This window comes from Patella vulgata, chromosome 9 (assembly GCF_932274485.2).
Source record: "Patella vulgata chromosome 9, xgPatVulg1.2, whole genome shotgun sequence".
In the NCBI taxonomy this organism is placed as follows: domain Eukaryota; kingdom Metazoa; phylum Mollusca; class Gastropoda; family Patellidae; genus Patella; species Patella vulgata.
The window spans coordinates 14,750,918-14,777,291 of NC_065887.2; the positions used below are offsets into that span (position 1 = coordinate 14,750,918).

A 26,374-nucleotide genomic window follows, 5' to 3' on the forward strand; every position below is an offset into this window, starting at 1 on the left:
TCACATTCATCGATTTATTCCAAATGATCGTTAGACTAAGTAAGGCACAGACTGACCATTATAAGGGTAAAATGATACCCGGGTCAAACAGCAAAGTTACCACAGCATCACAACCAAGTCAGTAACGGGTAAATCCTCCTCTGTTTGCCAAACAAGCATTGATCCGACGTGGCATACTCCTAATGAGACGTCTAAGGTCATTTTGGTCCAGATTGTTCCATTCCTGTTGCAACGCAGCAGCAAGTTCTTGGACATTGGCAGGACGTTGTTGACGTTGACGTAACCTCTGTCCAAGCATGTCCCAGACATGCTCGATGGGGGAGAGGTCGGGACTCAGTGCTGGCCAAGGTAATGTGGTGATGTTCTGTTGTTGGAGGTAACCTGTAACGATCCTGGCCCTGTGACATCTTGCGTTGTCATCCTGGAAGATGAAACGGCGGCCACAACATGGACTGCCAAGATGTTGTCCCGGTAGTACTGGCCTGTAACACGCCCTGCAACAACATGTAAAGCCGTTCTTCCAGCAACAGTGATGCCTCCCCACACCATAACAGAACCACCCCCAAATCGATCATGTCTGATGACGTTAACGTCTTGGAAGCGCTCGTTTCGACGACGCCACACCCTCCTACGTCTGTCCAAAAAATCAACAGTGAACCTTTACTCATCTGAAAACATCACATTGCTCCAGCGTCGATTATCCCAGTGTTGACGATCCCTACACCAACGACGTCTTGCCTGAATGTGATGATCTCTCAAACAAGGGATCACGCGAGGACGTCGGGCGCGAAGGTGACTCCTATGCAGTCGATTCCGAATCGTCTGGCCACTCACTCTCACACCAGTGTCTGTTTGAAGACGAGCGCTGATCTGATTTGCTGTGATGACACGATTTCTCAAGGCCAAGGTACGGATAAATCGATCCTGGGCTTGAGTTGTCGCCCTTGGTCGACCTGAGCGTGGTCTGTCCTGTACAGATTGTGTATCACGGTATCTGGACCATAGCCTGCTTATGACAGACTGAGAAACATTCATCGTCCGCGCCACAACCGCCTGTGTTGTGCCGATCTGTAGCATGCCAAGGGTACGTAACCTTTCATTTTGGGTAAGCCGACGCATATCAAAATTTGTTTTCTGGTCACTAAAACAATTAAACTGATGTTTCCACCCTGGAATTCAATGCCACAATGACTGTAACATTCAAAGTCAGAGTCGTGCAAATCTTGGGTTGGACCCCCATGATGATCCCAAGCATCAACTGCATTCCATGCGGTAGCTATTGGTGCGTTTTGGCGTCACATGTAACTGGAAATGTTTCTTCTGTTAGGTTCTATAGTGACTTTTTTCGTAGTCATTTGCATATTTTAGTATTATGCCCCCAAAATCAAATATCCCCTACTTTTTTTGAATAGTAGCTACGGTGTGACAACCATGGTCAGTGGGTGGGAGTCGGGTGGCTCAATGAGTTAAGTAGCGTGTACACTATCAACTTCTCGGTAACATGTTGACCAACATTTCGACAACATACCTGGTCAACATACATCTGTACCTTGTATACACTGGTTAACTCTTCGGTAACATGTTTGGCAAAACGTGCTGTGTCCACGCCATGTCTATAATTAAACAGGTATTTTGTAAGAGCTAAATCTGCCTATTGTAGGTCTTTCATTTATTGAGCTTGGTTCATATGAGATTGATTGTTCACGTGGGATCCAATGAAAGGACCCTTTCCTAAATATCTAAATATTTTCTACCTCTCCTAAAATATTGTTTTGTTTGTGACAAGGAATATTAGGTACATGATGTTTATTCGATATTGTTGCAGGGCGTTGGTGGATACCATTGGGCATTTTGGACCTTTTCACTTATATAATACATGATATAGATTCGATCTGAATATGCTTGGATGCTGCTTGGGTAGTTTAGTTTTCGTCATATAAAGTTGCTTAGCCTAGTGTGGGTGTGTCTGGAACACAAAAATTGAAAAAAAACAAGTGTATGACGTTCTGTTCTTTGGATGGTTGCGCATTGAAGGGCCAAATTTAAATATTTAAAGCATCTGTACATACTCCACTGGATTGATCCTAGTGTTTTACTACATGCTTTTTAGTACAGTATACCTACGCGTAATGCTCAAAGAACGCCCGACATATCTTTCATGAATATGTATAATTCACTATTTTAATGTCTACCGTGACATGCAACATTATAATCAGTTGTTGAACACAGACCAACGTATATAATTCGAAATATTAGTTTTGGGGCAAGGCCTCTCTACATAAAACAAACGTAACCCGAATGCTATGATGAAACCAATACCAATCGACTCAGCTATACGTGAACCTGTCATAGTGTTATGTAGTATTCCAGGAAAAAGTGTAGAAAAGACCATGTGCGCTATTTGCATATTTCGGTAAATATAACAAAAATATAAAATGCACTCTAATTAATTGTTTAACATTTAATTAGAACATAAAATCAAAACATCAACAGTCGATAATCTTGAGTCAGATTTGAAAGAATGCCATTAACAGATTCAGCGAACGATATAGGTCTTGACAATATATGCAAGGAATGCCTAAAATTACCAAATGTTCAATTCATCACATCGTTGTAAATTGTAAACAGAGTTGGACTATTTTCGGATTGACATCCCGTTTAAGTCTGGCTCACGATCTGGCGTACGTGTTTTGACACGGACGGGTTGTAAGATCTGGTAGCTCGCAGACCAGCTGCAAGAAACAGTGTAAAAACTTTGTATGTGTAGGGCCAAAAGACTCTACGATCAGTCTGCGATCTTCTACGGTGCCGAACATACGCAAATGACGCGTAACTCTCACGCACGGGCTTACTAAAATTTCCCTTGTAGACTGCCCGTGGTAGCACGTACGGCGGGTTGTGAAGTAGGGCTTTGGGACGCAACTTTCACAATATTCTAGTTTGCGAGGGATTAACAATTCCTCAAATAGCGACCAGAGGCTTTAAGTAATTCCACTCCATACAGAAACAATTCCAATAGCACTGAGGTTTATATAAACCCGCAATACCAGATCTAGTATTCACAATGATCACTGAAATAGTTAGAGGTGGTTTATTTGTAGCCATTTAGTTAAAGACTAAGGTCTATATTCGTTTTTCTTGTTTTAAATGCATCAATTTGATTAATTAAAGATGGCGCGTTGGTGATTACCAAGGAAAAAAATATTAAGAAAAACTGTCCAGTTGTTATGGTATTTTTTTTTTACCTCAAAAGACAAGTTATATTTCCATATATGGAGTAGTTGCGTCTTGTTTTGGGGTATTTTTTTTAAAGCCATCGTTATTTTTATAAAATATGCATTTGGCATTTATTATGTTTAAACAATAATAAAATTATAATCTAAATTTTCTTTTGGGCAACATGTCGTGTCTTATTATCATTTAAGGACCATGTACAATGTAAGTTATTTGTCATTTTAAGACATTTTAACTATTCAAATTCTTTTTTTAGTCAAAGAGACTAATAATATGTATCATCATGTCATCCTTTAGCATGCGTATCGTCTGCTTTTAAAGTCATCATCGAGTGCATCAGGTTTTTTTTTAAATATATAATTAAGACGGAAAATCAGACGTGATAAATTTGTCATATACGCACACGAATATGTCAGAAAACGAAGGATTAGTTCCGACAAACAACCTGTTTTACGTAAATCGGTAATTGCTATATAAACAACAGCAAGACCTGTTTTTGCAACACATCCAGTATTTCTGCTGCTTGTTTTAATTACTGCTGGTAAGTCAACTTTTCTAAATACAAAGAGAGAGAGAGAGAGAGAGAGAGAGAGAGAGAGAGAGAGAGGTGGGGGGTACGTCCACTCGGTAAAAACTAGGGAATTTCGAGACTAACATATGGTTCAATTTTATTTCAGTTATTCATTTCCGCGAGGACCCAGAGAAAACCCATGTGCTTAGACAGGCGACCCTACTCCTTGTCACATACAAGCGGGTAATCTAAACCACGCCACTTGACTCAATGACAGAGCTTCTGATCCAACGCACACGCGTTAGCCATTCGTCCACCTACCTACCCACCACCTACCTACACTAGATATGCCCGTTTTCTTAAAATTTCTTCATTGTAGTACCGTTTAATGTGTAAGACTACCCACTATTTTTTTCAAATTTGAAAGCTATTGAATTGAAAATGGTAGTGTAATAAATAAACTAGCTTTAAAATTGTGACCATGGTAATGTGTCTTTTTGAAAGTATAAAAAACTTCGTTACATCATATCTCTGTTACTAATTATATATAAGTTATGTTTGCCAAATTTGCAGGATTTATAAACATAGAATCAGTTAGTGAATTTGCTCATACACAGTACTGGCCCCAAACCGAACAGCAGCGCTACGACCTACTCTTATTTCGATTCCTTCTTCTAAGGGGTCTTTTACGTGTACGTCAATGTGTAAACGGGACCTGTTTTTCATATCATCCGAACGACTATACGCTGTCCCTTGCCATGCCCTGCGTCCATAACGGATATGGGCGAACCACACCGGAAAACTTTGAGGATATTTCTTGACCAACAAGGTCAACAATTGAGTTAAGTCGCGTGGTTTCGATTCCCCACTTGTACGTGACAAGGAGTAGGGTCGCCTGTCCTGCTAAAGACTGGGAATTATTGAAATAAAACTGAACCATAAGTTATTTCCGAAATGACCTAGTTTGTGTCGAGTGGACGTTAAATCTACTCCAACTTCAACCCCTACCACTATCCCCTTTGTAGTCTGAACACGGCGTTTGGGAATTTAGCATTAATGTTACCTATTCCTAGTCCTATCACTAACATATTCGTGTAGGAATTTAGGTTTAAGGTTATCTACTCCTAATCCTACCCTACTACTAACACTTGATAAGACTATAACATGGCGTGTGGGGATTTAGGATTGAGGTTACCTACTCCTAATCCTACCCCTAGTATTAATACTTGTTGAGTCTAACACAGCATGTTGGAATTCCTGAGTTCTCAATATTACCTCTAGCATTAAGCCTTGTTGAGGCTAACACAGCATGTTGGAATTCCCGAGTTCTCAATATTACCCCTAGCATTAACCCCCGTTGAGTCTAACACAGCATAGTGGAATTCCCGAGTTCTCAATATTACCCCTAGCATTAACCCTTGTTGAGTCTAACACAGCATGTTGGAATTCCCGAGTTCTCAATATTACCTGAAAAATCTTCATTGTTTTTTGGGGGTTTGGGGGTTTTTTTTAAACATAATTTCATTTCAATGGATAAATAGGGGTCAGGGAACAACCATAGCGTTTTACGGAACACCCTATGACCGGGATTAAACATATATACAGTGTTAGCAAAGGTCTGTCTCTGCGCCAGATGCATTATGTACGATTTAGATAAAGAGCTGACAGTTCTTGCTATAATAGTTTAAAGATAGATAATGAAAAGGGAATCAATTGAGAATTACTTTATTCTGAGCGAAGTTATGAATATTGTAAGTTTTGATAAGAATAGCGATCATGTTCCAATCCATTAACCATCACAACCCTCCGATTGTCTAGAGAGTTGATTATGTGCTTGCCAGCGAAAAGGAAGACCTGCAATAGACAGATTTAGCTCTTACATAATGTGTCTTTCAGTTTTTGTTTGTCCACTTTAATTGTCGACATTTAAAAATTCGTCAGCTTTTTGTCTCATCAGTATATCTTATATATAACAGTACAACCAAAGTTATTTCGCTATGTAAATGATTTTATATAATACTCGTTTATTTCAGATACTATTTATAAAATATAGATTATGACTTTAGCAGCACTTCTCGTTGGATTGTTCGCAGTCGTTGGCCTTAGCAATGGTAAGTTTAAAATCGTCTTTATTTTGTTTTCAAAGACTGTACACATTATTTCGTCGGACTGAACGGCAGCTTTCACCTACGGTGGTATCACAGACAAGCCTATATGTGAAACACCCAACGACAAACCCATTGTCTGTGATACCATCCTCCTTGGACGTGGACTTTAAGTCCTGCACGCATACAAATAGTATTTCTTTTAGTGCAGTGGTGGTGGGGGAGGGGTTGTGATAAGGTGCAATACTGGTGCGTATCGGACCACAACTTCTTGGGTTATGCCCCTGCCTACCATATACCTATGAAATATCTACGAAGGTTTTGGGCCTTCCAGAGCCCACATGTTGTGGTCCGATTCAGATATATGTTAACTGCCAAAAGATCTTGGAGGAGTTCAGATTTGATCTGTATCAGACAGCATCTTCTTAAGTTATGACCCTTGCGTTTTACGCAAAATTTGAATTGTGTACAAAGTCTGTAAGTCTGTAGACCCTCTACAGAACCAATAATTGTTGGTCCTATTTAGATGAAACTTAACATATATATTAAGGATCAAAAGATCTTGGGGAGTTGCGATTTTGGTCTACATCAAACCGCAACTTCTTGGGTTATAACCCTTGATTTTTACGCAAAATGTGAATAGTACTCAGGCGCGGACCCAGGAATATTTGCAGGAGAGGCTTTGCCAGACTCCTGTTAAGGACATTTGACTGTTGACAATGCATGATGCCATCATCGTCTCTAAATTACGTAGGCATACATACACACTGAGCTTTTTAAAGAGAGTAATCCAACATCCCATTTGATGTCAATTTTTATAATGAATTAATAGGATTACGTTGTGATTCAATTTCTTTGATTCAAAGCATTAATTGTGATATCACATTTCGTGTTTTGAATGCCTATCCCATCCCACCATCTGATGATGAATGATAAAGCACACAACCTTTGCACTTTTCTCATAAAGTGTTGTTTTACAATTTTTGTATGTAGCTGAGCAGGGTGCGGTTTGGACTCCCCCACCCCCGCCCACTGCATCCGCCCCTGTGTACTAGGGTCGTGGGTTCTCTAGAGCCCTTAATTTTTTGTCAAATTTAGATAAAGATTTATGTTGATGGTCAATAAAATAGGAAAGTGTGTAAAACCTTTATTTAACGTCCGTTTCTACCAAATTGATATCGCCGAAAGTATTTGGTTGCCAGAAAGTCTACCATCTTTAAAATAGCTGCTGCACTATTAAAGTTAGTAAACTGGACAAATGGATTCACAACTAAACATACTCCGGGTTCGAATTCACGCGTGTGCCTTGTCTAACATGGTTTTTACATAGCACGGACGTCAAACCCCCTCATTTCTCACGTTAACAGAAAATACTATGTTTACAGCTCCGTTCCTTAATATGCGAGATTATAATTATATATAACCAAGAAAATATTACACAATAAACAAAGATGCACAGTGCCAAACACCAAACATCAAAATGTGATCTCGGGTCATCCAGTGCCGCTACGTGGATCTAGAAATAAAGTAATGCTGATATTTTTGATTTTTAATTTCAGCATTTATGATGAATCCAATGACACTGGCACTGATGACTGGTGGTGGAGGTGGCAACATGCGTAATCTTGCGTTGATGTCAGCACTCAGTCAGCCAAATGCGGGCGGAGCAGGTGGTGCTGGTGGACCTGGGAGTAATATAATGCAAATGATGATGAAAATGCGTATGCTTAAAAAGATGGGAGAAAATGCGCCGTTATTTTTGGCCATGATGCAAAGTCAACAAGGAGGACAGGGTGGAATGGGAGGTATGATGGACCCAATGCTCATTGCTGCTATGTCCTCCGGTAATGACAAAATGATGTCTATGTTACCAATGATTATTATGCAGAGACAACAAATGATGCAGCGTCAACAAATGATGCCACAACAGTCAATGATGCCGAATGCAGCTGCGTCTACGGATCCAAGTATGCAAAACAGCCCCGCCTTTTAAATATCACGTGTTTCATGACTGGACTTTAGATTTATTATATGTGAATATTTTTTGTTTGTTTGTTTTTATTTTAGTTTTTTTTACAATGATTACATGTTTAAAAAATATTGTATGGACATTGTGATATTTAATATGATGGTTGGATTTTGCATGAATAAATGAAAATAAATATTTGTGATTGTCTACCAGTTCGCTATCGTACTAAGATCTAGAAATGAAATGGGCTACATCATGCAGTGTGCTATGAGAGCAGATTTACCCTGCCCGTGGCGTTTCCGCCCACAAAGATGGACTAGCCGTAAAATATTAGCCAGTAAAATTTGCAGGTACGAAAACACTTTTCGGCAAAGAGCCGTTAGAGACTTAACTGAACTTGCCGGATAGAGCAATACACAATAATACATACTTATGGAAAGGAGCGACGTTTCCAAAAGTATTCGCTCAATGTTATCCAGCTACATGTAATATGGAAAAAACAGGTATTTATTTATTTGGGCAAGTTTCGAAGAGTATTCTCTTAACGTTTTCAAGCTAATATGGGAAAACAGCTACTTATTTATTTTGGCGACGATTCGAAAAGTATTCTCACGGTGTTATCTAACTATTTATTTGAACCAAATTCCGAAATAAATAAGTATGTGTTATTGTGTATCCAAGCAGATAGTGAAGAAAATATTAAATTTGAAACCATCCCTTTTCTTTTGTTGTACATGCTGGCATACCTAAGCTTTCGATCTGTTTTGATATATTTAAAATATCCTCCTGGCTCACATCTTTAAGTACTAGTCTCTACATATTTGAGTCTTGAGGGCATACAATCAATGAGACGAATCCTGGCATCACCCAAACTCTGCACGCCACTGTTAGAGTGAAACTAGTTTCCTGAACTCTACAATCTACCGTGTTATAATTTGTTTAAAACAGGGTGGGATAATATCATTTATTATTCCCGGCTTTATAGTTATACCACACTGATCACTTAGTCAGCTTTCCAGCGATACATGTGGTCAACTTGAAGGATTCGCCCTGTGCGAAATGTCACCGCATTTAGTATGATATATGTGGTCAACAAAACAAAAAACCCTCTAAACTGCGTGAAATGTTAATATACACTTCATCATAAACAAAGGGCTATCCAAAATCATTTGAAACATTTATATATGTAAACAAGCAAGAATGTTTGGGGATCGGTTGATAAATGGTTGAATTCCATTGTGCTGGGCGGACTGGATTAAAGCTTATAGATAAACAGTTCGAGTATAACTATTTGCAGCACGCAGAGATGGGCTTAGTACACGTGATATCCCTTCTCAATTGTGTTGTATTTTTGTATGCTTCATGGGCACCTTCATATGAAAACAGCTTTAAAGCTGGTTACTTTTTTCCCGAAAGAAAGGTTATGTAAAAATAATGTTTATCTTCCTCATAATAAAGTGAAAAGCATGCTCAATCTTTCTTGATTTTTTTAATATTTGCACACAATAAGCTCTACCTTTATTTGTGTGTGTGTGTGAGGGTGTGTGTGGAGGGGGGGGGGCCCTTACATGTGGGCTTTAGATCATAAGCTGGGTCCCGCGTGGCATGTTTTCAACAAATAGGGATGCCTGCATAACCTTTGGGGCTTCCGGTCCTCCGCCACACACACTGCTAAAAGAGCTGTACATTTAAACGAATTATTGAAATCAGTTCTCGAAATATCCTAGCTTGCGTTCAGTGGACGTTAAACCCATCTTTCTTCTCTCTTTTCTTTCTATCACTTTATTCCCGTTTTTGCTAGGGGGCAATATTTCCATGTAATACAATATGTTAAACAGTTCTATTCCAAGTTCCATGTACGTGATAAAGAGTAGGATCGCCTGTCAAACCAGGTTTATTTTGGCCTTGACTTCCTATTTCTTCTCAGGTTAGTTCGGCGTAGGGGATATAGAAAACAAAACGTCGAGCCATCCCGTAGATTATAGGCCCCATGGGCTATTCAATCCCATTGCGTCAGTGCAGATGGGGTAAATTCCCGGGGACACCACTGACACACCTTATTATCCGCGGAATTCATTAACCAACTTCTGCTTTGCTTTTTGTGTGCGTGATATAACAGGTTGGGCAATCTTACCAAACTGGAAAATTTCAGTTTAGGTAAACATGTTGTCACTTTTCAAAATAATGTAATAATTATCATTATATTTATAATGTCACTACTTTATCCACAGGTAAACATATCATAGTGCCATTAACAAACACGAATGTCATTATGACACAACCTGTCACAACTCATCACGCCGAACACATCACACCACAACTTGACATTGACAGTTTCAAGACAACGTCTGTCCATCCAAAAACAATGTTCGTGACAGAATCTGGCCTGGGGGGCTCCTATAATTGTATAATCAATCTTTGCGTTGTATTATTTGTCACATCCATAATCACGAGTCGTAAAAGCCTATTTCCTTTAGTCAAAATGAGATTAGAAAATCACAGCACTGGTTTGTGATAGTTATGGGAGCCACAGTGGCTCGAGTTCGCTTCCGGTCGTAGTCAAATTCCAGCTGCCAAGGATGTTGTTTTACGTGCTCGATAACCTGTATATGAGAGATCGATTCTTCGTCACATCCGAAGAACTAGACGCTGTTCTTTGCAAGGTCCTTCATCTTGCGCCACTGAAATCCAGAAATCAGGTTGTAATAACCCGGTTTACTTTTTAGGCCAACGCCGAGATCGAACTTGGCAGCTCCTGGTCAGTGAGTCAGCGCCTTACTCATGGAGCCAGATTATCTAATCCAAAATATCATATGATCGCCATTGCTTACTGCAAATGTATTTAATAATGCATAAACGTTTTTAGGTTTCTTGCAGGACAGAGTAAGATCGTCTACCCTTAACCTTCAATATACACGTTCCTCCCCAACAGAAATATTCTAGACTGTTATGGTAGCCCAGAAAGGCAGAATACTATATAGGAAATATTCTTGAAAATTTCAGTAATTTTGAACAAAATTTCTATGGCATTATCAAATGTGACGTAGAGAAATATGTTGATCTTATAACAAATGCTCAATCCACATACCCCCAAAAACAGCAAGGTTACAAAACAACAGTTTCCACCGAGTTAGAATTAATAACACACAAGCTAATTTAGAAAATTATAATTCTGTACAAAATGAATTTAGTATTGTTTGTAAAGTGAAAATAGATAATAATCAGAAGCAGGTATGTAGCGATCTCTTGAAATCCCTAGATGATCCATCCCAATTTTGAGGTGTTATTAAACAGTCATGGATCTCTTGTTTGCTAAAGATGTATGTGGTAAAATGCATCATGTATTGAAAAATATTTCCAAATCAGTCTCGTCTTGTGTAAAACTGGGACCGGAAATAACTTCATATTTCCCACGTCTATCTGGGGTACGCCAAGGTTGTATACTTCGTCCAATCATGTTTCTGCTTAAATCAATTGGTCGATTGTGACAATAATCAAAGAAGAATGAAGTAAACAACACAGGATCTACTCTTTTCTTTAATGTTAAAATTACCCAGTTCAAATCGTGATTTTCGGACATAAAAAATGCCATCCGCACCATACTTTTATTACTGTTGACTTCCATTATAAATGAATCAACAACCACGTCATCTCCATAAAAATGAAAAGAAATTAGAAAATAGTTTTCGCCTGTCACCATAGGGTATGAAAGGATTTTTGTACGTACTTGAATCTCAGAAGATTACAGCTTGTTAATAAAGAACTTTATTGGCTTAACCAAGGAACGGTGTTATTCGTAGCCACAGTATTTAGGGTTAGGGCAACTTAAGGGATTAGAGTTGGGGCAATTTTGTATTGGGACACAAGCACAACGAATGCTAGGTAGCTTTAATGCGATAGGGTTAGGTCACGAATGCTTCAAAAGAATTTATGAATACAGTATTTACGAGGTAATCTTTATTCGTAAACACTGTGTTACGAATAACCTCCTCTTCTTTAAAACGTGTTTATACACTTTAGTTTCAATAGTGAGGCCAAGTTTTGATCAAGGCTTCCAGTTTCTCTCCAGGGCAAGCTGTTGGATTTACATCTCGATGTCCACGGAGTATATAGCTGGTTGATATTTTCCCGTTTTTAACACCACAATTTATGAGTTGTTTCACAGCATTCAAGGCGGCGGTATTTGGTAAACGGCTTGTAAAATCACCAATGATACAAAATCCTGAAGTTATTACACAGTAAACGTTTATAACTAACTCATATTATCCATAATGTCGACATCACAAACATGTATTATGATTAAATATTTGTTCATTTGAGTCAATATTGATGTGAAGAATGGGCTCCTGATACCTACGTCAGATTACAAACTGAAAATGATTAGTTAGCTAACAATAAATAAAATAAGCAGGGAATTCTAAAACGTCAAGCGAGTGTTCGCAAATATGGTGGTATTTTTAGATTAGAGTTTTTCCGATTATAACTCACAAGATATCTTTTTGTAGAAACAAATATCAGTGCCCCGGTGGCTCAGTGTGTAGGACGCTGGCTCACTAACCAGGAGATCTCGGGTTTGCTCTCGATGTTGGCCACAAAAGTTCCTCGGGATTTTCCGGCGTTATTTCCTCAGTAGAAAGGACGAACAGCCCTTGAATTTGAAATAATAGTAGGTCGTAGTACCACTTTCCGGGTATAATTTCCCTTATCACACACTGTATGGCGTATGTCCGTCTTCATTATCCCAGTCGGTGCAAAAATGTATGTTGTTAAACCCCATTTCATTTCAATTTTTTATTTGAATATTTTTCCAATCAATTGGGTTAAAACTTCATACATCCCCCAGAACGATACGTGACCACACTAATGTCATACCGAACGATTTCGGAAGGATGTGACTGTTTAGACAAGGGGGGTTAGATGGCCGAATGGTTAGCACGTGCGCGCTGTATCATAAGGCCTGTCATTGAGTCAACTGGCGTGGTTTCGAATCCCGGTTGTACGTGACAAGGAGTAGGGTCGCCTGACCAACCTCGTGGGTTTTCTCTGGGTCCTCCGGTTTCCTCCCACTGCTTAAGACCCCTACGCGCAAGCGAATTATTGAAAAAAGATTAAACCATATGTTAGTCCCGAAATGACCTAGTTTGTGTCGAGTGGACGTTAAACCCCATCTCTCTCTCTCTCTCTCTCTCTCTCTCTCTCTCTCTCTGTTTAGGCAACAAACGATGTATAGTGGTTCCAATGGTAAGAAAAATGGAGGTCTCGTGTACCTATGTTCACGCAAGTAAAGAAACTTTGGTATTTGGATTTGAAAAGAAGTCCAGGCAGAATTTCCCACGTAGCACACTGCCCAGCTTTATTTTCCCAGTTGATAGAGAAAAATAGGAGAACCTCCATTTCATCACTATGTACTTACCAAGACCATTATAATTATAGTTATATGTATGTGCTCCTATAATATCCCAGCCTCTCGCCTCGTATACATTGCCATCTTCGCCAATTACAAATGTATACCCTATATCTGGCCATTCTGTAACATAAAATATTCGAAATGAATATCAAAACCCAGAGTAACGCGTAATTGAACTGGATATGAGGCAATCCGCCGAATATCACTATTGGTGTTAAGTTTGCTGTTAAAACAGTACGCTTTAGAGCATTAGGTCAGTAATTGGATCAAGTGTCGTAGTTTTAGGACAGATGGTCTGTTATTGAGTTAATGTGGCGTGGCTTCGATTTCCAGCTTGTCCGGGACAGGGATCATGCTCACCTGTCCAAACAGCGTTTCCTCCAACTGCTAAAGACACAGGTTTTTAAAAACCTCAAAGTAAAGAACCTAAAGTGGATTAATAAAATGCTCTTTTTTTTAAAAAAAAAATTGGATTAACCGTGTCTGCGGTAAAAGAAAAATGGCGTTGCAGTAAGCAGATGAGCATTATTCCGTTACGTCTTTTTTGTAAATCTTTTTTTATTTCATTTCGAGTGAAGCCTGTACTATTACAGGCCCGGGACTGTACAGCACAGTGGACGCTGGCCGCCGGATCCATTCACTTGATTTAATATTTGTTTATTTTTTTGCAATATCTATATTCTGTCTTGTCCGCAGGTTTATCGTGTAGATTTTGTTTTGCATGTAGTGAGGTCCTCCTGCACTTACTAATAGAAGATAGCTTAAAGAAAGTACATGAAAAAGAGAATTGTACCAGTACTGTATTCTAGTACCAAAATGGCCCATTTTCTGTTAAGTTGACTTTAAACCCAATTTCATTTCTTCTTGGTAGAGAGTCTAGGGTATACGAGATTACATTTCTCCTATCACATTTGCAAACAACCAGATACTTTTGCAAAGAACATAAATAAATCATCTTTACTTACTGTGACCATCCATATGGTAGTTTTGGTATTCTCGAACTTTTTGTTTACAGGAATTCTCAGATGTACATCCTGCTGTGGCACCATGATGAATAAAAACATATGTAGGAACTCCCGGGAGATGTCCGATGACGTAATTTGCGGGGCGAGCTCCCCATTCTGATCTTGAAATGATTCTCGGACATCCAGCTAATTGCTGGGTCGATGACGAAGAACCTACAACACATCAGTAGGGACAGTAAAGCAAGATTTTCTAAGGCTTGTTTTTGTTCTTTTTGCATTCCTACTTTCGGGGTGGGGTCGAATGTTAAATGACTGCGCGTTAGAATATAAGGTCTGTCAATGAGTCAAATGGTGTAATTTTGCTGATACGAGACAATCAGTAGGATAGCATGTTTCAACTCGTGGGATTTCTCCGGGGTCCCTGGTTTTCTCGGCCCCTCTCGCCCCTCTCTCTCTCTCTCTCTCTCTCTCTCACACCCCCACAGACACACACAGACGATTTATAGAGAGGCATAAGACATGGATGTTAACATTTTATTGCATTTATTTCCTTTCTTTCTTTTTTATTTATCAGGCCTATTCATTCTACAGTGGTCTTCCTCCACGGTATGATACAAGGGGGTCTCGGGTTAGCTCCGGTGTTAACCAAAAGGTTCCTCGGCATTTTCCGGTGGGTTTTCTCCTTGGCAGTGGTGCAGGACGCCTGGCAAGGACGGTATCTAGTCGTGCGCATGGTAAAGACCAGGTCCCGTGTACTCATTGACGTGCACGTAAAAGAAACCTTTACAGTTGGAATTCGAAATAAGATTGCCCTCATAGCACCTTACATGGCGTATGCCCATCTTCATTATCCGAGTTAAAACCCATTTCATTTGCTTTTGGTCATATGCCGTGAACTTATGGGTAAAGGGAAATAACTCTTCTTTTTTATTTAAAGAAAAAAAGGTGACTATCAGATCACAGTTCGTTTCTCGTTAAATTCAGTGTTTTTTATCTATACAAAATCGAACAGCAAATCTACAAGCACATACATCTTACAAAGGAACAGTGGATGAAACACAGTGAAAATTAATATTAAAAGATTGAAACGGTCAAAGTCTTACCTCCGCCACAAGGATGAATGTTCAGCCAATTTGTTGCTGCCCAAGCAACCTGAAAGTATTTAAATGAAGATAATTGTTAAATTGTTGGATGTAATATTTAAAGGGGGATAACTATTGGATGTAATACATATCATTGCTTGCATGTTTGTTTGGGTTTTTTTTAAATCACACCACTTAGCATTCTAGTTCAATATGTGAAATTATTATAATAGAATTTAATTGTACCAAGTGTTCTCAAAAGCACGGGGCATGCCACTACTTCGGGCAGATACTTCGATATCGGTGGATAGAGCATGGATTTAAAAACTTTAAAATTGGCGGTAGTCTTTTAATGGGGGGGGGGGGGAGTGGAGGGGTGGGGGTCGACTATAGACAAATGTTTGTCCAAAACTAACCTGACCATTGAATTGTATTTTAGCCCAGGTATAGCCATCAGCTGATATTTGTTGATCTTTAGAAGGTACACAATCACCAGCATGTAAGCTTCCTAACAATGTATGGCTCGTTCCTGCTCCATTTCTTACATGTAGTTCGTATGTAGCACAGGCACAGTTAGCTGCGTGTGTTTCGTAAAGATATAACAATAGCAGTAAGATACACAACATCTGAAATCAAACAGTGGAGTGTAGAGGTTTATTGTTCCCCGGGGCCATATGCCCCCAATGCTCAAGTTTTGGACCTAGTACTAAGAAATGTGAGAATTGAAGACATTTTAAATATGTACAAAGCGATTTTACGTAAAACCAGGGGCCATAAATCAGGAAGGTACGACCTGATACGCACAAGGAACTCAGATCTTAATAATTCGCTTGCGCGTAGGGGTCTTTAGCAGTGGGATGAAACCGGAGTACCCAGAGAAAACCCACGTACAACCGGAGAATCGAAACCACGCCAGTGGACTCAATGACAGACCTTATGATACAGCGCGCACGGACTGTGGACGAACTCCCGGGCGGACAGGGACGACGACAATATACGTCCACATGGAAATGTGGGCGGATAGAAATCATGATATGAATCATCGCTCTCGGGGCAGTGGTAGTCAGGTGGAAAGGACACTGGACTCCTCAATAGAAGGCCCCGGGTTCAAATCCCTTGAGACTTGCGATCACTGTAAAGTAGAAATCGTTGACTAAGCAACAAATAACTTTAATAAATGAAAATATACGATACTAACAGATCAAAGACGTCATGTAGTCATTAAGTAGGTATTTTGTCAATTAGGTGTTAAAACCGTGACTACTGAATGATATACACCACTATTGTACAATTTTATGTAACCAAATATAGTGATGGGTGTTATAATTAGTCACCCTTGTACACCAGTAGTGACATCTTTTACAGCTAGTTACACACCTGCTAATTAATGACAACTGTATAATTTCTAACCCCTTTCTAAACATACTAAACATTAGTTTATAATAATGACCATATATATCATTTAATGATAAAAATAGTCATTACTAAAAGTCCCAGGTTCATAAATCAACGGTATCAGCTTACCAGTATATATTCTCGTCCATTAGGCATAACAGAAATGTAAGTCTAGTCGTTCGTATGGAAAGAAAAACTGTAAGAAGGGTGAATGTCTGGAGTTATTATCATGACAGCTCTGTAGTCGTTCGGATTGGACGAAAAACCGCGGTTTAGTGTACACATTGCCGAGCACGTAAAATATCCCTTGGCAGCTGGAATTTGATATAAGATTAGACTATAGCGGCGCTCTCCGGGTAATATTTGTCTCATGGCACATTGTATGTCGTATGCCCGTCTTCATTAGCCCATGCAGTTGGTTGGTCGTTAAACTCCAGAATGAGCTCGATTCTGACCGCGGAAGGAAACGAGCCATGGAAATGCGTCTTATACAAATAACCACGTGTAGAGAGAGAGAGAGAGAGAGAGATGGGGTTTAACGTCCACTCGACACAAACTAGGTCATTTCGGGACTAACACACGGTTCAATTTTTTATTTCTATAATTCGCTTGTGCGTATGGGTCTTTAGCAGTGGGAGGAAACCGGAGGACCCGGAGAAAACCCACGAGGTTGGACAGGCGACCCTCCTCCTTGTCATGTACAACCGAGGATTCGAAACCACGCCAGTTGACGCAATGACAGATCTTATGATACAGCACGCACGTGCTAACCATTACCCCACCCCCTAAAATAACCACGTGTACCCCAGACTTCTTACTATGGTTTTACTTTTACGTCACCTAACACAACACTACACAATGAACCTCAAAACAGAGGTGAGACTGGGAGGTAAAACGGTTAAAATACTTACTGTTGTCAATGTGTTAATCATGGAATACAATAGTGGTGGGAATAAAACTGATACAAATTCTCACTGTTATAAATTTGTTAATCTGTCGAAATTCACTCTATCTGGGTCATGTACTGATTGTTTTTCCCAGGTGTTATAAGGGATCGGCGATTCATATATTGACCTATATTTCTAATCGGTGTACATTTGAATTATTACTTTGGTCTGTAATTGCGAATAGATCCAACTGGTAGGGTGCCCCACCTAAATAAATATCTCCAAATAGCTCGACAATTACACCACAATATTTATATAATATATATACCAATCCTTAAATCTGTTTGGCACATTTATAGTCACTAAATAAATGGTCATGTTGTACTTAATAAGCTATGACCATTTAACCATCGATAAATAATAGACTGAAAAATGGTTCCGATTGTCGTCCATAATATCCAGTCACTTTTGAGCAAAAAATAGGTTTCGTATCCTTGTTTTGAAATTAGTCTCGCTTAACCAGTCTACCAACCATTCTCCGTCTGATTGACAGGCCGGGATAATCAAGACTACTTTTTTTTACAAAACATGACAGAAAGCTGCAACAAGAAATTGAATTTAGATACACGCACGGTAGGCAACTCAACAAATGTTTTAAGAACCTTATAAAAGTTAAATGAAACTACTGCTAGCATCATGTTCCTGTCTAACCCGAGTTTTTCAGAGATATTATTTGTACTAAACCAACAGATGCTGCTCCTAACGGTATAGTTAATGATAATGCAATTTAAAAAATAAAACGAAAGTAATTTCTAAAGCTGCTGTAATAACCAAAAAGCTAAATAGTACTGCTATTCAGAATCGTCAACAATAGATTTTTTACGGCTGTAATAGTTGATAGATGTGTTGAGAATTTCACGTGCGATGGCTATTTATAGACTCAAAGACATGCAGGACTAGGCAGAAATCACTTCGAGACAAGCCACTGAAGCGTGCACATTCACCGTGTCGAGTACTACTTTTAGTAGGGAAAATTTTAGGCACATGGGGCACCCTACAACTGGTACCAGGTCGTAATACGGTAGCTATCACTGAGAGAAGTTGAGGTAGTCGAGTGCAGCGGCCAATGTACGCTTTACTAAATTGTCCCGGATCCTACGGTACTCCTTTCGTGAACGTAGAAAAACCTCTTGTAATTTTTAACACTAGGTTCACTCTTCGGGACGGGCAAAGAAAGTGATACGCCCGTTAGCATTTTACCGTTCACATAAAACAGATCAAAGAAAGTATCCATAATATAAGCAAGGTGCTCGGGTAGTTGAGAAAGGAACGCGTTGCCCAGTTTTTCGGATGGTGCAAGAAACTGAGAATAGGAATATATAGAAAACCGCTGTCCTGATCAATTTTCATTCCTAGCATTGCACACATGGCCATATTAAACAAAATTAGCCTCACATGATTCTTAAAACGGCTGACGTATTGTGCTTTTTTCTAACATAACTCTCAGGTAGTTAGAATGGCACGAAATCTGTTTTCCCGTTTACGGAGAGAGAGAAATGGGGTTTAACGCCCACTCGACATAAACTAAGTCATTTCGGGACTAACATATGGTTCAATTATATTTCAATATTTCGCTTGCGCATCGGGGTCTTTAGCAGTGGGAGGAAACCGGATGACCAGGAGAAAACACACGAGATTGGACAGGCGACCCTACTCTTTGTTAGGTACAATCGGGGACTCGAAACCATGCGCCAGATGACCCAGTGACATACCTTATGATACAGCGCGCACGTGCTAACCATTCGGCCGTCCAATGGGAAGTGCATTTGAACATCTAGTTTTGATTTGCTATCCGGAACATGCAATGCACAGTAAATTTTGTTCACTGTCTAAATTATGAGGTGCCACCAGATGCTACAGAAAGATGACACATGCTGACTCGTTTAACATAAAGAGGATCTTATTGATAACGGAATACTATTTTCGTCCAAATATATTTATTATATGGAAAGGCATATATACACATAAACAGGATTGCACACACATGCTGCCTTTCATAGCCACAAAATATGCGCAGATGATATTAATGTTATAATACCTGCGTCCCCCCCCCCCAAAAAAAAAGCCCAGATTCGAACGGTCGGAAAATAGGGCGGGTTATCTTAAACATAGTTATTTTCCCCCTTTGATCTTATTACGAATATACAGTAGAATATGTACGAGCAGCCATTCCTATTCAGTGACATCTCCTTGTAAGCGGTCACGATAAATTCCCCCCCCCCGTTAAAATTCTATTGTTTCATCTCTTTATTCATCGGTCACTCCTCTAATGCAGCCAGCGGGCACTATTCTACTAATAAATTTAACAAAACATCGCCCATTCAACGACCATTGTTGGTCCAAATGAAATATGCAGTGATGGCGTTGTTGTTCAAGCGATTTTGACAATGAATGAATATTTTAAGTTTTAAAACGTTCTTTTAGTTTAAATGTTGAATAGTGCTAGTGATACGATTGATCATCTGACTCCACGTCATCTAATAGAATAGTTGATCGAATAGAAACAGATTGATTAACCGTGAATGATTCCTCGTCACTTGTATACGACGTAATTGAATGATGATCCGCCATATGTTTGAGTGCATCTCCTGGATTATCTGAAATGAAATATTTCAATACATGAACATATATGAGTCACGGGGTTCAGTCGGTATGATGCTGGCTGACTATACACCCATACTGACTTTAGGTTGTCTATCTTCAGTTAGCTCCGCTTGAGAACAGGCATAAAGCTAGTTGAACGACATGTTAATTACTAAATCGACGATTTTAGTCGAAAACACTATGAATACTTCGAGAATTTCGGGAAGTATTTATTCGGCATCCATTCAATAAAATTGAAAAGGTTTATTTCTTTTTTGTGTGTATGACAGATGTGAAACGGAGTAAAACCGCATTACAAAATATTATACTAATTTTTGGATATGGCGGCCATTAAGGGAAGAGATCTATTCTCGAAGTATGAAGTAGATGGATCTTTGTGTGCAGAATATACACCAAGCGATACAGGCTCGGTCCCAGTTGGCCGAGAAAGGTTCCCAGGGATTTTCTACCATGATTTCCCCTTGTCAGTGGTGCAGGATAGAGAGCGTGGCTAGGAAAGGTGTCTGGTCGTTCACGAACCGAGGTCCCTTGCACACTGATGTACACATAATCATTGACAGTTGGGATCCGAATTAATAGTAGGTCGTAGCGCCGCCGCCTGGGTCAAATCTGTTTCACATAGGGATTCCGAAGGCCTTCTTCTTATACCTCTTTGTAAGATGACTGACCTTTATAAAGTTCATGCATTCATTTGTCGATAGCGTGTTCAATGTTTACACAAAATATGAACTGGTCCGGGCAGAATGGTGCCTTTTAATCATTTTAATACTCATTTACACTAAATATAAAATATTTTTTATCCAGATATACTTCAGATACCTTTATTTTTTTTTCTAATCTAATACTTAATTTGCAGATGGAAAAAAGTTAATATCACGAGGTCTTTAAGCCGCCTCGATGTCATCTCTCTCAGTGATTGTAGCGCATAGCGAATATTCATTTCTGATCAGTGTAATTCTTTACAACTGAAAAATGGAATACACACTGGAAAATCCTAGGGAACCTTTATCGGAAAAACACTAGGATCGATCCAAGGACATCTTTGTTAGCGAGCCAGCGCTCTAACTACTGAGCCACCTCATTTTCATAGACTCATGATTAATATGATCGTTAAACGTTACATTACAACAGGCGTTACCATCAGGTATAATCTGGGTTTGAAACGGCTGGTATGTTAGCACATTGAACATCGAAGCATTGGGTGGACGTTCACATCTGTGTGTATAACATAACTTTATTTCGTTACCTTTTTGAAATGTTATCATAGACAATTGTTCCTCTGTACAAAATGTGTTGGTTTTCACAGGACTCCGGATGTACCAGGTATTGCATTAAATCAAGTTTATTCGATAAAAAAGGTCGGAATCTTAAAGATGCATTATTCGAGCGCTAAATCTGCCCATTACAGGTCTTTCTTTAGGCCTTACATTTTATATAAATTATCTATTAGACATGTATTAACTTGCCAAGATGATAATCAAATCTAGATGCCATCGGATGCTCTAGATTTTCAACAGATTGGCAGTTAAGGATTTAATTTAAAAATGGATAATCGAGACTTTGTTTATTATCGTAACAACGGTAGCAATGGAAGACTACATTGTTCTTCCAACAACGAGAACTGGGCTCACAATGAAGTAATTTGACTGAAATGTTCAACACATTCCCCTTTCATTATCTATGTTTTAATTATTATAGCGAGAACTGTCAAATCTTTATCATAATCTTACATAATGCATCTTTAAGTGCATCTGCCTACACCTGGGAAAAATGACATACTGTAAATACCAACACAGTTTTGCCGTCCAAAATTTTAATTTGTTGGATTTTGAATCCTTTAAGATTGTGTGAAAGTTAAATCGTAGTGGAAGGAAACCTGAGAAAACCCACGAGGTTGGACAGGCGACCCTACACCTTGACTCAATGACAGACCTTATGATCCAAATGCTTAGCAGTCCAAACATAGTTAAATTCCGTTCAGTATTTAGGGGTCTTTCGCAGTGGAAGAAAACCTGGAAAAACCCACGAGGTTGGACAGGCGACCCTACACCTTGTCACCTACAAGCCGGCAATCGAAACCATGTCACTTGCCTCAATGACAGACCTTATGATCCAACCCTTCACCCCCCCCCCCCCCCCACAACCTCTCCGACAAATAGAAATGACGACCAGCGGCCATAATTTAATACTCACTGCAGATAGATAATGAAGTTGCAATTCTTCCTCTTTGACCAAATGCTGGTATACAGTCACTTAGAGAATGACAAGACTCCCTTTTCTCCTTTTCAGTCATTGCGCACTTTTCTTGAAATGCTCTTATAGCTAAAAACGATCTTTTTCGCAATCTGGAATTTTTTGGAACTTTGGGAGCCTTCATGAAACTTTCGTCAAAACTTGAATCACTAAGCCGGATGTCCGATGATCGTCTTCTCTGGCTCAATCGCCTCATGTTTCCGGATGCTCTGGAACGATGATACATGTCGCACCAACTGTTGTATACGCCTGTCGAGTTACGTCGGACTTCTTCATGGATTTCTTGTACATCCTTGTGTTCGTCTTTGAAATCGGGGCTGTCGTCTTTTTCATTAGAATCTTCGTGTGCTTCCTGATTACATTTAAAGCTTTTTAAGGTGTTATTTGAAGCCGTTCTGTGAAATGCATCCAGCTCTGATGACAAGGTATTCTGTGAGTCTGTATGTGCAATTTTACTACGTGACCTAATTGATGCATTTTCGTCTACATTAGGATGTATCACTGACACAGGGCGCGACTTGGTTGTATCTGAAATAAATGCATGTAATGAACTTGGTTAGAAATAAATTTGTATTAAAGGAACTAAACCTTTAACTCAATCCGTTATCTTCGACATGTAACAACACGCATTAGAGTTCAATGTTGGATAATTCATTTCAGTCAATATTGATGTTGTTATCATGCCCCCCTCGTTGCTCTGAGCTAGTTACGGCCCTGGGCACTGTTTCACGAAATTTTAACTAAAGATAAAATACAAATTTTAGTAGATACTTCAATTTTGATTGGCTAAGCACTATAAAATCAATCTAACATTATCCAATCAAATTACTAAAATTTGGATTTTATCTTAGTTAAAATTTCAAAGGATAGAGATTTATCTCTTAAACTATTTTTCATAAATTATACCGCCTGCTTAACATTAGAAATGATTGTAATATTTCTAACGCAAAAACATAAATCAAATTATTAATATTAATACTATATTGCTTTGATATATTTATACGTAATTGGTTGCCCAACAATGTAGCTCCAGTCAGAAAAACAGAAGCCACTATCTTCGACCTATACAGGGGCTAAGTGAGAGGGACGTAATGACGCGCTTTGCGTCATGGTTTTGAGTTTTTGCACCCCCTCGCGGTTTTCAAACGATATATTCATTAACATAATGCTCAACTAGTGTCAAACATAATCGTGGGTCAGATATACTACAAATCGACTTTAGCATGTTCCACACAGCCCCAATATTACTCGGCGGCACTGGGAGGGACCCTAACCCTTCCCCGCACACACATATAAATATTGTTTTAGGGGGCCCGGGCGGGATCTTGTTCCTCATGCAAAATGGTGGGTCATCATACACCTGGACTTTTAATGGCACACCATCTCAATTTACTTAATGCTTACCTATATTTCTTTCTTTATTAGAACCTGAATCTATAGATAAATTCCGAAACCATGACTCATATCCCGTTTCTACACTGCTTCCTTTGAATGATACACCCGAATTATTTCTTGTAGAATCTGAAAATAATTTTACATGGTGATCTCAATTATTTATTTTGAATTAGCTGATATATGTAGAGATTAGCCCAGGAAACAAGTGGTGTGCTCTCCTTCTTTCTGTTTTAAAGAAACTGTCGTTCAAGACCCCAAAAGGTCATAATAAACTCCCGAAGCGCTTCTCGATCAACAATTCGGCAAATATTGGTCATATTACAATTACTTTTATTTTAATTAAACTCACTATGCCATTGAGATCCACTTCGAGCATCGTCGTCATTAGCCCAGTCAGAGCAGAACAGTAGTACGTTCAACTCCATTTCATTTCATTTCCACTTCGAGCAGACTAATAGACACTCCAACTAATGGAATAAAAAAAAGAAAGGGGCACAGACACCTCAACCGAGTACACACGTGAAGGGAACCACGTTGGCTCAGTGTGTAAGACGTTGGTTCGCTAACCTGGAGGTGGCCGAGAAATTTCATCGGGATTTTCCGGCGTGGTTCTCCCCTTTGTTAGTAGTGCAGCCCAGGGGGCCTGGAAAGGGACAACGTATAGTCGTTCGGATAGGACGAAAAACCGAGGTTTCATGTAGACATTAGCGTCCACGATAAAGATCCCTTGACAGTTGGAATTCGATATAAGAGTGGGTCGTGGTGCCGCTGCCCGGGCAAAATTTCCCTCATAGCACCTTGTACGGCGTATGCCCGCCTCGGAGCAGAATAGTAGGACGTTAAACACCATTTCATTTCACACACGTAAACATTACGGGCACTTTAACTAATCGAGTACAAAGGTATCCAGAGAAGACACTTCCGTACATAGGTAACCAGACACGTGCACTTCAACTAAATTGGTACAAAGGAAGGACACTTCAGTTAATCGAATGCAAAGGTAACCAGATTCTGTTATTTTTGTGAACAAATGTGAAGGTTTCTGTCATAAACGATTAGATGTGAATTTGCTTTGTAGACGTTACAATCAAGTTTGTTAAGTTCATGAAGAAATGGGTATTCGATTTTATGCTCCATGACCCTTTTTGAAATTTAAAACTCAGTTGTCTTACCCATTGTCTGTGAACTATTCATATATACCTGAAAATATACAAATGATCATTGAAAGAAATAGTTTACGTTAAAAAGCAAAACATGATGTACAAATAAATGATTTGACAAATATCGGAAAAGCTTCGGGTTCGAGTGTATATATTAAAATATTTCTTGGCAGTCTTTATTTTCATTATTTTCATCCGATGAGTGTGAAAAAGTTATGGACCAGAACATGGCATGATTTTACGATTTGGGTTACTGGCGATACGAGCTGTGGTCCGATTCCTCTGTTTTTTACATGCATGTTAACACTTGACAATAACAGACACTGACGTACACGTAACAGAACCCATGACAGTACGGTTCAATTGAAGTAAAAATACACGTCGCTATCGGAACAATAGACTTGTTTTAGTGAAATTAGAGTACCGCCAATTCTTGGATGACACCATGTATGAGGCCCTACCATTCAGAAAAATACTCATCTTAAAGCTTATTAATTCACTCTCTTTTCCTCTAGAAAATCTAAAACCTAGCATCAAGATTTACCTGCATGAAGCGTACTGTAGCCAGCATAGTATCCGGATTACTCCTCTCCGTATTGATAATGTACGCATGTCCCGTAACCTTTATAAAATAAAACATGGTGCAAATTATCATAAAACGTATTCCAAGAAAACAGTTGCTCATTGACCACACCTATATACTCTACAATAGACTGGCATCAAATTCCATCGCTTATGATATGTCAAACCGAAAACTCTATGTATCGGTCAAAAGAAGAACAATAACGACAAGAACAACATGACGAGTAGTGCTTTGGGATCAGTTCCTGATCCAATGATACATTTCTGATATAATTAATTTAAAGGAACTCAATATTTTTCATAATATTCGAAATTAAAAACACGATTTAGAATTCAATATTGGTCAATTTCAATCAATATTGATGCTGGTATCTTGCCGTGAAAACATTGAATTTAAATCACTTTACATACATCCATATTACATCTTTAGAACCATTTTCGTCTATTTCAAGCTCCAAAAAATAGAGCCATACGCCCTTTAATATATTACACTGTACATAATTTAATTTGAATTATATAAGCTACTCTCAGATTTAGGTAGCCTATTTCAAATATGTAAACAAAATCATCGAACCTCTCTTCCGTCCAGAAAACCCTTCACGGTAACAACAGCTTTTAAAGAATCAGTCTCGTGCAGTGTACACAAAATGGCAAATGTGTCAGTTGAAATTTCCTCTGGCAAAGACTCTGGAACTAAAAATGTTAAACAAAAGTGGGAAATTTTATTTCAATAATTCGATTGCACGTAAGAGTGTTTATCAGTGG

General features: G+C 39.1%; 1 protein-coding gene and 1 long non-coding RNA gene across 2 annotated transcripts; one reads left to right on the forward strand and one right to left on the reverse strand.

The window, feature by feature from the left end:
* The first annotated feature begins 3,705 nt into the window (after window positions 1-3,705).
* LOC126831924 (uncharacterized) lies at window positions 3,706-8,016 on the forward strand. The gene is made up of 3 exons (XR_007684420.2): window positions 3,706-3,775; window positions 5,779-5,856; window positions 7,410-8,016. It is a non-coding gene; the product is annotated as an uncharacterized LOC126831924 (long non-coding RNA).
* Window positions 8,017-11,841: 3,825 nt separating this feature from the next.
* On the reverse strand, window positions 11,842-25,598 carry LOC126832680 (peptidoglycan recognition protein 1). Its single transcript, XM_050563546.1, has 5 exons — window positions 25,572-25,598; window positions 15,295-15,343; window positions 14,192-14,404; window positions 13,233-13,346; window positions 11,842-12,041 (listed from the first exon to the last, which is right to left on the reverse strand). Exons 1-5 carry the CDS (start codon window positions 25,596-25,598, stop codon window positions 11,842-11,844), a joined length of 603 nt encoding a protein of 200 aa, XP_050419503.1.
* Between the last annotated feature and the right edge of the window lie 776 nt (window positions 25,599-26,374).